This window comes from Idiotropiscis lumnitzeri, chromosome 11 (assembly GCF_059441095.1).
Source record: "Idiotropiscis lumnitzeri isolate Australia: NSW breed Sydney's pygmy pipehorse chromosome 11, RoL_Ilum_1.0, whole genome shotgun sequence".
NCBI classification, from domain to species: domain Eukaryota; kingdom Metazoa; phylum Chordata; class Actinopteri; order Syngnathiformes; family Syngnathidae; genus Idiotropiscis; species Idiotropiscis lumnitzeri.
In genome coordinates this window covers 9,371,830-9,385,694 of record NC_142401.1, presented here as the reverse complement: position 1 = coordinate 9,385,694, position 13,865 = coordinate 9,371,830, and the positions used below count along the sequence as shown (strand labels likewise).

The 13,865-nt window shown below is 39.8% G+C and overlaps 3 protein-coding genes across 5 annotated transcripts in view; 2 read left to right on the top strand and 1 right to left on the bottom strand.

Annotated features, from left to right (window-relative positions):
• The window catches only part of mmel1 (membrane metalloendopeptidase like 1), a 28,310-nt gene extending 24,247 nt beyond the window's left edge, over positions 1 to 4,063 (bottom strand). The window contains exon 1 of the mRNA XM_088309544.1: positions 3,928 to 4,063. The gene's annotated coding sequence lies outside the window, so the exon portion shown is untranslated. The remainder of the gene's footprint in view (positions 1 to 3,927) is intronic.
• Positions 1,618 to 5,545, top strand: miip (migration and invasion inhibitory protein). Its single transcript, XM_088309546.1, has 9 exons — positions 1,618 to 1,865; positions 2,613 to 2,767; positions 3,206 to 3,311; positions 3,958 to 4,069; positions 4,150 to 4,229; positions 4,317 to 4,443; positions 4,589 to 4,685; positions 5,169 to 5,270; positions 5,389 to 5,545. Exons 2-9 carry the CDS (start codon positions 2,615 to 2,617, stop codon positions 5,512 to 5,514), a joined length of 903 nt encoding a protein of 300 aa, XP_088165672.1. The 5' UTR covers positions 1,618 to 1,865; positions 2,613 to 2,614; the 3' UTR covers positions 5,515 to 5,545.
• A 1,964-nt stretch (positions 5,546 to 7,509) lies between these two features.
• On the top strand, positions 7,510 to 13,587 carry tnfrsf1b (tumor necrosis factor receptor superfamily, member 1B). 3 transcript variants are annotated; one of them, XM_088309168.1, is made up of 9 exons: positions 7,510 to 7,646; positions 8,427 to 8,535; positions 9,130 to 9,255; positions 9,334 to 9,492; positions 10,293 to 10,386; positions 10,458 to 10,675; positions 11,711 to 11,803; positions 12,721 to 12,779; positions 12,856 to 13,587. In XM_088309168.1, exons 1-9 carry the CDS (start codon positions 7,593 to 7,595, stop codon positions 13,252 to 13,254), a joined length of 1,311 nt encoding a protein of 436 aa, XP_088165294.1. In that variant the 5' UTR covers positions 7,510 to 7,592; the 3' UTR covers positions 13,255 to 13,587. The 3 variants fall into 3 exon arrangements, with proteins under 3 accessions (XP_088165294.1, XP_088165295.1, XP_088165293.1); XM_088309169.1 differs by having other exon boundaries at positions 7,511 to 7,646; positions 8,430 to 8,535; XM_088309167.1 differs by having other exon boundaries at positions 7,575 to 7,646; positions 8,430 to 8,535; positions 11,717 to 11,803.
• Positions 13,588 to 13,865: the final 278 nt, after the last annotated feature.

The following is a 13,865-nucleotide window of genomic DNA, read 5'->3' as shown; positions in this document are numbered from 1 at the left end:
GCAGCACCCGCAGCATAGTTCATTATTAGCCCGGCCACGGATGGACGGCTTTAATGCACGTGAAGCCGTGATGGACTGTTCTACCTCACTTCTACGAGACTTGTTTTGAAGTTCAACACAGTGCCCGCGGAAGAGAACATCACTGTGCTATTATCAAATGAGGGCTTTCTTCAACAAGACATGCATCCGCAACTAGCGGCGGATGCGTATTTGGTGCCACCACCATCATGTCGTACTTATTGAAACTAGTGGTGTCAGGACATTTTTTAACTAATAAATCAGCCAAAAGAAAATCCATAATTAATTAAAATTAATCACATTTTTCAACTACTTTTTTTCTGACGCTTGTATTTACTAGATAAATGCCTTGTAAGTAATGTAAAACCACATATTAAGTGTATTTTAAATCAAAGACTGTTTCAATAGGTTTCTTTGATCCTTTAATACGATCTTAATGTTTTTCTGAGAACCAATACTCAAAGCCTCTACTGTACATTTAGTTCTGCCCACAAGCACCACACTCCAACACTGTTGGTTTGCAAGGCCCAGTGGTAACTTGAGCAGGGTGTTTTTTTTTTCTGAGATGATGTCCGAAAGATTTACACCTAATATGGTAGTGTTTGAATTTGGGTTTGCAAGACATACAAACATTTTTTAAGTAAATAAAACTGAGTTAACTGAGTTCAAATATTTAATTGCGTTAACATTTTTTTTAAAAATTCATTTCAAATTAACGCTTTCATTTTAACAGTCCTAACTGAAACTATCAATACGACCATTGGAGGGAATTGATGCTGAATTTGCCAGCATGCCTTGAGGCGTTAAATCCAGGGCAGGTTGCCCAGACAGCGACCCAAGCCCGGGTGAAAGTCTTTAGGGCGATCGATGGCGCAACGAAGCCAGCTGCTAATGCGAATGTGATTCAGTGGACGTGGACCAGTTCGCAAGACACTTTCTAACACACCAATGTCTGTCTTCACGCTCGGTTCATGAAGCAGACAAAACTGCCATGGTTTGCTAGCGCGGCTAAGCAACATGCTGTGCCATGGGGTACCAATGTTCCCTCAAAGGCAATGTTGGACTGTACACTTAAAATAGTCTTAACTTTCTCATTTCTCAACTTATTTTCTTAGCTAACTGCTATCAATACAAAAGATGCATCCTTAATGTTTTAGTTTTCTCCTGATAAGATAAAAACTGCATAGACCAGGATGGTTTTGTCGTGTTTCCGTGCTGGTCAATACAAGTGACAACCAAAGTCACTTATCTATATCTTTTCAGAGTGAGCAAATTCACCTGGCTCAGACATACTAAGGAAAAGAAGACAAGCTTAGCTGGTTAATTGGCTGCATAAAAAAAGACAAATGCACTGAACGTGGTAGCCAATGAAACACGCTAAAAGTCAGGGGGGGTAATGGTTGCTAGAAAATATAATGCTATGTTTAAATCGTTCTATTTTTATTGCAAAAAAAAATTAAATAAGTCACTCAATAAGGGGCCACTAATTTGGAAATGCTGCCCTCTGCCGTTTAGAAAGTTTCAATTTAAACGCGTCTGCGACTTTAAAGGCGTTCACAGCAAGGCATGACGGGTAAAAGTGCCGTTAGCCAATCAGATGTCCGGGTTTGCTTGTTGCCGTGGTGACGGTGACGGGGCGGTGGTTTGAAGTGCAGGCAATGGCGTCACTTCTAAATGCGGAAAAAATGTTCGCTGTATTAATGTCGTATTGTCCTTAAATGTTGTCATTAGATGTCATTAGAGTGAAACGACGTTTGTTTTGATAACGTAATCAACATTTCATCGACAAGTCGTGTGCAGAAATCGGAGAAAGTTGTATGAGAGGGAAATAATGGAAAGTTGTTGAGGTAAGTGGTTAAAATAAAGCGGCGAATACGAGTTAGAAGTCTCGTGTCTGTGGAAACCTCCAACTGAAGTTTTTATACTTACAACATTGAGCTAGGAATCATTAAAAAACAGTTTTTGTTTGTTTAGCAGGAAAGGAAAACGTACACTTGACCGTAGCATTGTGCTATACTGCTCAAAACAGCCTTACCTTAAGGAAAAAATCTAAACAAGATTTAGTTTTTCTTTCTGTTTTGCTTCATTTTCATGATACCAAAAAAATAACAAATTAATAGGGCTGTGAAATTAATCTAATTTCAAATACGATGACGATTATTACACTCAATGATTACAAAATTGGCAAATCGTAAAGAAAAACAATTATTATACGCAGTATATATTACAATATTTAAGACGATGTTAAAATAGTACTCATTTTACTGTGTCTTATACTATAGTGAGTTACTTGACTTCAAAATGTGGGTATTCTTTTGAAATTGTTCATTTTTAAAAATTTCAACAGTTCTATGGAAATTTATAAGTGTACAGCAAGTAAACTCCAATGCTGCTTATATAGAAGAAAACCTTACTCAATTTTATTTAAATTTAAAGATGTAATAAATTTGATTTGTCTTCATATTGTTTCCATTTGTATTTTTTTGTTTTGTACCCCCCCCCAAAAAACGTTTGAAAAATTATTATTTCTCAAATAACCGTGCTTAATATTTTTTTCTTAATCGAGCGGCCCTAACCTGTGACATCCCTCTCAGATATGTGTGAGCGGCGAATGGGCATTCGAGGTTTGAACTCACCACCATCTTTGGCTGCTCAGCGCACCCTACGATCAGAAATATCACCAGACGGGAATGGCGACAATGGGCCTACTGCTGTTAAGTCATGTTTGGCTCATCACAGCAAAGAACAGGTAAGCAAAACATGTGACATCGCCACAGAAGTATACCATTTTTAATTTTTTTGCAACTGATAATAATATTAGAGGATAGTCATTTAAATGCATCCTTTTTGGGAAGAATTAACTTAATTCTCAAGAATATTTGACAATGGCATTAAAATGTAGAACAATGGATAAAAATATTTTATAGAAATAATAAAAAATGTCAATAAAACAGACTTAAGCTTGGTTCTCAAAAAAATCCACTTCTAGAAATATCTGTAGTGACAGAATGCTGCTGACGTAGAGGCCCCGTTTTTGTGGCATTAGTTTACATTAGTGTGGACTGGCTTGATTTATGCAAATATGCTCTGTTCTGTACTTCCATTTCTAACAATGGCAATGGATTGGATCCTCATAACATTTTAAGATGCAGACCTTATTCATTTGTTTATTTATCATTTTTTACAGCGGAAGGGTGCTCGAGTCACATTTCAGAACAGTGAACACCCAGAAGAACCGGCGTCAGTCAGCGGCCAGAGTCTGCGGCCGTTACTTGGATATGACTGGATAGCAGGTACGCATCTTTGGGCTGAGTGCCTTTTTAAAAGCACAGTTGTCAGGTTAAAAGGCATATTGTGTCTCATATTTCCCTCCTAATGTTGACATGCTTTCGGCAAAATATCCCAAGAATTAAGAATTGTATTTCTTCGATTTTAAATGGTGGGTTGTGTTTGCAACTATCTAACTTGTCCGTTATACTGCTGCGCCGATGGAAAATCCATCTTTGGTTACTATGACTACATGAGGTAGCGCAAATGGTCTTCTACCTTCAAGCACCACAGAGACAAAAACTATTGCATTTTCACTCACGAACCCAGCACTTGGAAGTGTTATTACACTTTAAGCAATGAATATTTGAACACAAAGTAATACTTGCCGACAATGTAAGAGTACGCACAAACATATATTATTTGTCCTCTGGAACTAATATTATTGCCTTACCGAGAAGCCCAGAGAGGAGCTTATTCTCCAGTGGAGTAAAGTATATGTCTGTTTTATACTGTCCCATGGGGGCCAAGGCGCGCACAGCAGAATAAGCAGCACAATGTCCATTGACAGAGAAAGTGCTAGTCCCCTTTTAGGATAAATATGACCTCCATTTTGGAAAATGAATGAAAGACCTAACTTACCTTTTTGACTCTCTGTCTATTTCTGTTCAGGTGTCCTTGATGTGGAGAAGTCCCTGCAAGAACGCCCGGATGATTTCTACAAAGAACTGCAAGATTTCCGAGTGCAAAATGAAAGCGAATGCATGCACCAGCCCCAAGCCAAGTGAGTTCTACCGCCGTCAATGTTTGTCTTGTTGTTGTCATCCTCACCTGACGCTGATCATCACACGGTTCTCCTCGCAGACTTTCCCCAGATAAGCAGTCTGTCCTGTCAGTGTTTGCAGACACCGATGGCCCGAATGCCTACATAGATACTCATCAATGTAAGATGGGTCATCATTTTGCAGCTATGATGACCGACATGTGCAGTCTGCTAACAATGCTCATCTGCGCTATTTTTTTCCATCCAGGCACCTTCTTGTACAAACTGAACAGTAGACTGTTCCCTGTCCCCGTTACCCCCGAGGAATGCTGTCCCGTGTGCAAAAGTCCAAAATCTTCACACCCCCACGCTAAAGACAAACCAGCTCTTGTCAGGTAACAACAGTGTAAACAGAAGCCACCATTTTTACATATTAAACAGGAAAAGGAAATGCAAATAATGCTAATACATATTGAGGCTGAATTAAGTGGATTGGTTTTACTGGTTTGGTTGGTGTGTGTGCACGTGGTTTTTATTCAGGGTCAGCATCCCTCGCTCTGCCCTGCTCCCACCTTACGACTACAAAGCACATCGCCGCAGCAGCTTCGATCCATCTGATAGTTTGGGGTTACCCTCTGTAAGTATGGATTTCGCACCAGTGATGTATGTGCGATGAATATTGAGGAGCACACCTGATTCCTACCGCAGTATTACTCACTCAAGGCACTCAATAAATAACGGCATTATGGAGCACGTACGAAAATGAAGCTCGTATTTACGGTTTGAATATAGTGAGGCAATGCGGGAGTCTCCAACTTCACATTCCCATTTGAGGGGGGTGATGTCACAAATTCACATTTTCAGCATGTTGACGACTCATCACGTGTCCATATCGTCCTGCATTAACAACAATTAAGGAAGGCGAGAGATTCACACGTTTTCAAGCTGGAAATGCAGTCACTGATCTGAGTTTGTTTCAGCTAAAAACAAAAAATATTCATGTCTGTTGCAACTCTGTCGACATTGTTTTCAAGATAACTGTGGAACCACTCTTTAAGCACATTGTATATGCGTAACATGATTACCTGGTTTTTCACGTGTTGTTGCTGCGGTTTTATAGAACTGTCTTTTGGGCTGGTCCAACACTGTTCGGAGCTACTGTCACCCGCCAAGCAACCTTGACCTGCGAAGTCACCTGGAAAAGCACACTGAGGATCCCGAGGTGAGGTGTTCTACTCTGACTTTCTGAGGTGGTACATCTGAAGGTGCCACTGTATAAATAATTTGTTGAGAACATTTCTTAAGGCTGCTGTTGTTTTTATTTGTATTTTTTTTTCCAGGATGGGGTGTGCAGAAGCATTCAGTTTGAACAAGTGCCAGTTATTACTCCGTTGGCCCGTCACCACTTCCAGCACTTCTCGCCAAAAAGAAAAAAAAAACGACCTGCCTCTTCAACTATCAGCTGACAGACCCTCACAAGTATCCCGTTCTTTTTTTTTTTTTTTGGTTTATTTTTTTGGTGGCAAATCTCATTTGGGTCAGCCTGACACAGCTTTCGGCGAGAGGCCGGATACATCCAGCACTGGTTGCCAGCCAATTGTAGAGCACATGTAGACAGCCAACCATTCATACGCCCATCCACATCTTTGGACAATTTAGAGTCTTCTATTAGCCAAACATGCTTTTGCAACGTGGGAGGAAGTTGGAGTATCCGGAGAAAACCCATGTAAGAAAAGAAAGAACATGAAAACTCCACATGCCCGAGCCGAGTTTCAAACCCAGAACCTCACTGACTGTAGGCAAACATGTTAACCACAATAATACCATGCCTGGAAAGTCAGTTTTACAAGAAATGTAATTGTTTTGTATTCTTGGATGTCAAGTCATGTCAAATAAACAGTGATCACTTTAGTGCATGGTACAGTTCGTCCAAACACGGAACACAATTGAAGCATTAGCACAACTTTTAAAGTGAACTGACTTGCCCACCGCAGTTCCAGATCCCTAAAGTAGAAGTCCTTTTTTTTTTAAGCTGTTCTTCTGTGCACATTTCACAATAGTGGGTTGAGTCATTTTGAAACCTTTGCCGCTAATTTTGGAACATTTGTGTGTTGTGCGTGGTGAGGGGGGTGGGGGGGGGCAATGTATTGTCAGCACAAAATCATTGAACTTCAGTAATGTTACTTCTGTAAGATCTTTGGAGATACTCAAAAGGTGAGGGAGGGGGATTTTCTTTTGTTTGCATAGAGAATGTGAGTGGAGCAAAACATCCTTTATTGCGCTAGACAAAATTGCCCATTTTTGACCAAGATAATGTCAGCGGTTTTCACAGTAGTCAAGATGACTATTTTTTTTTTATTTTTTAGTTATGCTCAGCTAACTGCAGTTTCCAATTATTTGTACCACAAATCAAGTGATGAATGACCTAATAAGAATATAAATAGGAAGATCAAGGGGATTGACTTCCCATTAGGCTGGCTGCTATTTGCAGAAATAATCATTCTGACGCACAAGTTTTGAAGGTTAAGTGAACGAATTTAACATTTTTTTCTAAAAACTTTACAAAGGAAGTGATGACTTTGAAGTCCATAATGGTGCACCTACCAAGTCGATCGTTGCGTTCTGACGCCACATCCGACACCCAGTTACACACAGCAGGGCCGCCGGTCGTCTCATCAGAAGAGTATCTAAACTTTGCAAAGTGCATGCTGGAGGCCATACTCACTTCTGAGCCGCTTTCAGTTCTCATGAGCCTGTAACCTCATTTTCCTGTCGTAGGAGGAGTTCTCACGAAAATGCATACAGGTAAGTGGGTTTGTGGGTGAAAAATTGATCGTCTTGAGGATTTGGACACAACTGGTGTCAACACATGGAGACATGGATTGTATAGCGATACTCAATGGCATATGTTCTGAATGTTCTGCGTAAAATGACTAATATTACAACATCTTACTGAGTTACTTGTTGTATTACAAGCGCTATTCTTCCTCTGCATGACTGAATTATTGCATTGTCTGACTGGTGGCCAAGGCGGACACATCAGGAGCAGCAAAATTAACTGCACAAAATGTTGCTATTTTATTTTTATTTTTTTTACCAGTACCAGTCTTACCCTATGTTTTTATTAAGTACAATATTATCGAGTGTGATTTTTCCATATAAAAAAAAAAACAAACAGATCAATGGCATTTTCATTCATTTCAATGGGGAAAGATGATTTGGGGTGCAATTGTTTTGAGTTACAAGCTTGGTCACGGAATGTATGAAACTCCTATCTCAAGGCACCATACTATTTAAGTGATTGTTTTTGTGTTGCTGTGAGGCAATATTATATTTTGCTGCGTTATGGTAATTTCAATGGAGACACGTGTTGTTTTTTACCGCCATCTTAACTCGGGTGGGGAGGGGTTGCGGGGTTGCATACGAGAGCGGATGCTTGTGAGTGGCAGTCTTACATTATTTCCTTCCTCTAGTCAATCACTTCAAGGAACCTACTGACTTTTTTTGCGCCGCTCTGCTGGCTTGAATGTGCTGACGGGACGCGATGAAGGACGTACTCGTGATGCTGGTGATGCTGCTGGATGTACACCCGTTCAAGGTGTGTTGCTTTTGTTTGGATGTTTGTCTTTGTCTGCAAGTTTGCTTGTAGTGGACGTAATGCTTTACTTTTTGGACTTGTCAAACATAAGGAACTTTTGCCTTTCAGGTTAAATTAATCATGAAGATATTTTCGATTTGTTTTCATGAATCGAGCGTCCACTTTAAAGTTATGAAACTTGCTCGACTTTAAATTATGGAGTCTCAGCTGCTTCAGCATTCAGACTTACTTTTAATAAGAAAAACTGCACTCCTTAAAACCGAGGGCTTCTTGGTTGCCGCCTCAGCTTCCTGTCACACATAAAATTCTTTGCTGCTGTCAGCAAATTCGCTCGTCAACTAAATGTTTTAGTATTTTGTCGTGGAGCAAGTTAGCAAATAAGCATTTTTCCAGAGCTCCAGAGATGGTCAAGATAAACTGTCACTTTGCCTCCTCAGGTGAAGAACAAAGGCGGCCTTTATGCCTATTGCTGTTGCTTTTGTAAGACGGTATGCTACTGTTTCAAGCCCCTCCACCTTCGTTGGCCATGAGCTTTACATGAAGAATGAGGTTAGTTGGGGGCAGGTGTGCCTTTTCAACATGCCTACTAAAAGAGTACACGATGGGGGATTTTAGTCTTGCGTTTTTTTAAGTAAATTATGGAATATTGATTTTTACTGACAAGTCCAAATTGTTTGCTCTTTGGCGTGCGTGGCCATCCATCAAGTGTGAAATCAAACCATTTTTCTGCTTATTTTCAAAAATGTTTCTGCAAGTGCTAAGAGGTTTTATCCTTTCCAGCAGGTGTTGTCGATGCCCTACCATGCAGAGTCTGGTAAAAAGTGCAACAACCCGGATCGAGAATACTTGTTGGAGGCTTTGGGCCTCTGCTGCAAAAAGTGCCCCCCTGGTAAGTTTTGGAGTGCGTTCCTGTCATGAAGACACGTAAGAAAATGTAACCAGATATGAAATAATACAAGTCATTTGCTCCAATAATCTTGTATAGTGGGGAAAACTTTATAGAGACATAGATGACAACATTTTTGATAGTGCTTTAAAAATTAAGATTTTTTAAAATTATTTTTTTTGTCTATCATGGTCTAATTTCAGGGACTTCAAAACCTTCAAATTACGTTCATTTAATTAAACCTTGTTATATCTCGTGTAAAAAGAAACCCTTTTTTTTTTATTTTTTTTATTTTTTTTTATTTTAATAAAGTGGTCAGAGAGGGTTTTTTTCCCTGATGTTTAACGGAAATTCATTCCAGAGGGAAGGAGTGGCAACAGAAAATGCTCGATGACCTCTGAGGTTCCGCTTAGTCGTCGACACGTCCAGTAGCGTATGGTGTCCATTATGAACATCCACTGATGTTCTTTATATGGTTTATATTATCAGGTTGTCATAGCAGCACTTTTATCAAAACTTGATATTTCTTGATTGACGGTTACGATTAAAGGCATGGACATTAACTCGTTATGGTGAATTGTGGTGTTCCACCCGCAGGATCGCGACTCACACGCGAGTGCACCGGGACATCTGAGAGTGTGTGTAAGCCGTGTGAACGCGAGCAATACATGGAGAGCTGGAACTACGCGCCAAACTGCTTCCTGTGCGCCAAATGCAAAGCTCGTGAGTAGCTACAAATCTCGTCCATGTTGTAGTTGTTTACTGAGTGTTTTTCTTCTTCTTCTTTCTGTGTATGACCAGACAAAGGCCTGCAGTTTGCCAGGAACTGCTCATCCATCACCATGTCCAAGTGCGCGTGTCGACCTGGCATGTACTGCATCATGGAATCTGATGAGCAACACTGCACTGCCTGTCAACACTACACGTCCTGCAAAGCTGGTTATGGAGTCTCTGTGCCAGGTGTCAAGATTCTCACCATTTGTGTTACAAAATATATGGGTTTATATGAGTATTTGAGAGTACAGTAAGAGGGACACGATACGATAGTTACCACAAACACTGATTAGAAATTAAATATCACTACGAACTAATTTTACATTTTTGTTAAATTAACTGCTTTACTGATGATTTGATTTTGGGCACCCTAATTGTGTATTTACATCAACATGATGCAAAGACTCTCCACAACAACCCAGGCTAAACATAGTCCCTCTGTGACTTACAAAGCTTGTCTCTATAATGAGTTGTGTCACTTCAACATACTTCCTTGAAACAATTACTATACTACTTTCCTATTCAGACAGCTTTTGGGGCATCACGTTTGAGAAAGAGCACAAAAATACAAATAGGTTGCGTTTTTTTCAGGGGGGAAAAAAAACCGATAGACTTTGTGAATCGTGAACCGCAGATTTCCCTGGGATTACCCCGATAGGCAATTATGTATAGATTCTTTGTCGTTTTAATTATGATTGTTTGAATTCTGTGTGTGGATGACACTGAAATAGTACCTTAAAACATTTCAAATTCCAGAAACTTGAAAAAAAACATCCAGAGGACTGTATATAGTTCTACCTTTATTCAAATAAAATATTATTAAATAAATAATAAATAAATAATAGTAAATATTGAAATACACCATCTTAAAACAAAACAATGATATTAAATGCAAAACAAAAATTGTAGTCATTTCATGCAGTTGCAAGTGCACTTCTTCACCAGTGGACCTTGTAGATTGGATAGTGTTGTGTTGTGCTTTCCAGGAACGGCTGACTCAAACGTCAAGTGCAAACGGTGCCTTGACGGGACATTCTCCGACACGTCGTCTGCAACAGAGCCTTGTCGGCCTCATACAAAGTGAGTGAAGTGGCCCCTGGGTTATGTGTGACGGTTTCACAGCTTCCTTATCACATGTGTTTTGTGTGCAGCTGTCATGGGGGCGCTGTTTTAAGTGCAGGCACTTCTACATCAGATACGGTTTGCGAGGCTGGCCCGCTGCCACTCACGCTGACAAGCGGGCATCGCAATCTGACTATGACTACGAACCCACCAAGTGCAATCTCAGGAGGGACTGTGGACCTTTTTGTTGGAACGGCTGTTTTGGAAGGCTCACTGACAAAAAGCCCAGGAGCTGATGGTGAACTTGGTGCGCGACTACGTGAGCCCTCATCTGTGAAAATGTGATCTGAAGGAGACTTTTTTTTTTTCCACATAATTTAATTACTGTACATTTTTTCAAATGTGTCTGTGACATGCTTTTGTCAAAATGGTTTAAAATGGGCTGTCACTTGTATAGCGCTTTTCTAACTATGGTACTCAAAGCTCTTCACAGTTATCTCAATAACAAAGGTTCAAGAATTAATGCTTGTTCTGAGGGGACACCCCTGTCTCAAGAAAGTGAGCCAGAGCTCCCTGGCCTATATAGGACTGGGCAGTGGCGAGTACGGATTTTGTTGTCATGCCAATGAGGGGCGGAGCTTGGGGGGGATGCACTTCTGTAGACTAGTACATGGGTGGACAAAGTGTGATTCGCGGACCATATGCGGGCCACGTCGTTCTTCAATTCGGTCCTCCCTGAGCATTACCGTTATCAAGAATCCTGGAATATTTTTTTTTCCTTTAATTTAGCCACGGTTTTGTTTTTCTTAAAATTGTTTGATTCAAATTCATTTTCAATTTATCTCTTTATCAAAAAATATATAAATTGTAAATAATAAAATGACAAAAACAATTATACAATCAATGTTTTTAATTTATTAAATTAATTGATAATTTAATTTATGGGTATTACAAATACAAATGCCTTATTTAGTTTAAATGCACAATTTAAGCCTTTTTGTTTTTCCGTCTTCTATAAAGGACTTGCTAACCCTGCTATTTGAATCTATAAAAGCAACTACGAAAGCCCCCAAAGACAGCATCAATTGTTTTCCTTCGCGGAGGTACCACTTCACCACCTAGCCGTTAGATTACACTTCAATAGTGCAACACAAATACGATAACTTCACTGAACAATATGTACAGTAGCTAAACACTTATCTGTGCATCTGACAAAACTCAATGCAGCTCTGCTTACCTTTCAGCTTTGACAGTGTTTCAGACAGTGCTGGCCAACCGTGGCTTGAAAGTGACTCTGAATCTTCGCCCGGACAATTTTCCATTCTTTTTCTGTTCGCTTCAGTTACAGCAGTCGCCAGCATTGTCACAACAGTCATGTTCTTCATCATCGTCGCCATCATTCTGCTGGTCCTTTATATGACCACCTGGAACAAAGGTCTGTGCTTTTTGCTGTATTTTCTTATGAATAGTACCATTGATGACAAACACAAAGGGTAATACCAGACATAGCCATCATTTTGAGACATGGGAAAGTTTAGCACTGTACAATGAATTAAATAGCAATTACATACACTCATGCCAAATTTACACGCTATACACTTATTAATTCCAGAATGGCGCCAGGTGACAGTATCACTCTACAAACACTTTCCTACATTGTGTGTTTGTATTTGACTACATTTGCATTTGTTCTCTAAAATCTGTTTCTTTAGCTAAAGTATTTACCTTATACACAGTATACATTTAAGCTCTAAAATGTCCTTCCTAACATTCATTTAGGTAAAGTTATATAATACATTTGATTTTCTCCGGGTAATCTTGCTTCCTCCCACATTCCAACCACATGCATGGTCGGTTGATTGGATGCTCTGTGTGATCATGAGCACGGATAGTTGTTTGTCTTTGTGTGCCCTGCGATTGGCTAGCAACCAGTTCAGGGTGTAGCCCGCCTACTGCCCGAAGACAGCCGGGATAGGCTCCAGTTCCAGTATTATTTGAGATGGTGGTTTGTGGAATTTTTTTGAAAACCACCAAATTATGAAAAGTAAATTGAAGAAATTAATGACATATTAATAATTCAGAACAGCAAAAAATATGTTTTTAAAGAAGATAAATCACTAGCATTTTTTAAAATAAAAACATGATGAAAATAAAAAAACTAAAATATTAGGAAAATTAAAAAGAATATTTGTTATTAGGAAAAATAAAGCCTTTGGGGGGGAAAAATAGTTGACTAACTGGTTGTGCGTCCTTAGTCAGCATACGAGTTGAGTTTATGTCGTTCACTACATTCCTTCTTAATACAAGTGTTACACTGGCAAAACTTTACAGTTTGTCTGCTGTCTTTGTCAGGCACTGCGGACTTTCATCCAAAAGACACCACAAATGGAAACAATGAGAGCAGCGATGAAGTGAGTCAATGTCATCTTATGGCTCATTGTAATTGATATGAAACAATGAGATGCTGATTCCTTCCACCTTCTGTAGGTTGAACCTGTACGGACTTCCTTTACGGCCATTTTGCCAGGGGAGCAACACCGCCTGCTGCAGACTACGGAGGTCAGTTGTGATTCCGGCCACTGCGGCGGCGACGACAATGCTGGCTCTTCGCACAGCAGCCATGAGTCCATTGGAGCCCTGAAGTCCACCTTAACCATTTGCCACCCTCAGCATTCCCCATCAGTGTCCAGCGTCCATTCGTGTGCCTCCAGCCCCCTGACCGGTAGTCCGAATGTCAACATCAAAATCACGTTCAACTTAGGAGACAGAGGCTCACCCTCACCACCAACAGACACAGTGCTCCAACTTGGACAGGAGGAAGACTCGTTTGGTATACCGAAACAGGATGTGGGAAAAGTGTTGCCTGTGCAGGAGAGTATGGAATAAAATGCATGAATGTGGCGTGTGATTTGCACACGTCTATAATCAGGCCTAACTGGAACATTTTTCACTCTTATGATCAAGGTCAGTAAGGACTAGCTGGAAGACTACCCTTACCTATGAGTGCATGCATGCATGTATGCGTGTGACTGTGTGCGTACAGTATCTATAAATTGAATATAATTTTGGATTGATATATTGTATAGGGATTAAACGTGTACCAAAACCTGAAGTTTGATTTCATAACAGTGTTTAAATGGATGTGCTCCCCAAACCTGCAACCCACACTTTGCCACAATTTTGTTAAATATGTGAATATAAATAAATATATAATTTATACCAATTTCCATTTGCTTTATTAATATGTCTGAATGATCAAAATATCCCAAGGATCAAGACTTAACATCCACTTTACAGCATATTTCCTGCCGGTCACAAAAAGCACACAGTTTTTTTATTTATTTAAGTCCTTGGACATAAATTATTCAACTGTATTATCACAAAAACAAACACAGATACTTACCATCTACATATCAACAAAGATGAACATCATTAGTATCAATGAGTGGTTTTTATATCAATTCGTGGCAGTATTTCGTCACAGTTGGATGGTGGAC

What these genes read in the sequence shown, in the direction of transcription:
- miip (XM_088309546.1), top strand. Translation starts at nt 2,615, where the DNA reads ATGTGTGAGCGGCGAATGGGCATTCGAGGTTTGAACTCACCACCATCT. An exon ending in CTACATAGATACTCATCAAT is followed by an intron (nt 4,230 to 4,316) that starts GTAAGATGGGTC and finishes TTTTCCATCCAG; the next exon opens with GCACCTTCTTGTACAAACTG. An exon ending in ATAGTTTGGGGTTACCCTCT is followed by an intron (nt 4,686 to 5,168) that starts GTAAGTATGGAT and finishes GCGGTTTTATAG; the next exon opens with AACTGTCTTTTGGGCTGGTC.
- tnfrsf1b (XM_088309168.1), top strand. Translation starts at nt 7,593, where the DNA reads ATGAAGGACGTACTCGTGATGCTGGTGATGCTGCTGGATGTACACCCG. An exon ending in AGGAGCTGATGGTGAACTTG is followed by an intron (nt 10,676 to 11,710) that starts GTGCGCGACTAC and finishes TGTTCGCTTCAG; the next exon opens with TTACAGCAGTCGCCAGCATT. An exon ending in ACAATGAGAGCAGCGATGAA is followed by an intron (nt 12,780 to 12,855) that starts GTGAGTCAATGT and finishes CACCTTCTGTAG; the next exon opens with GTTGAACCTGTACGGACTTC.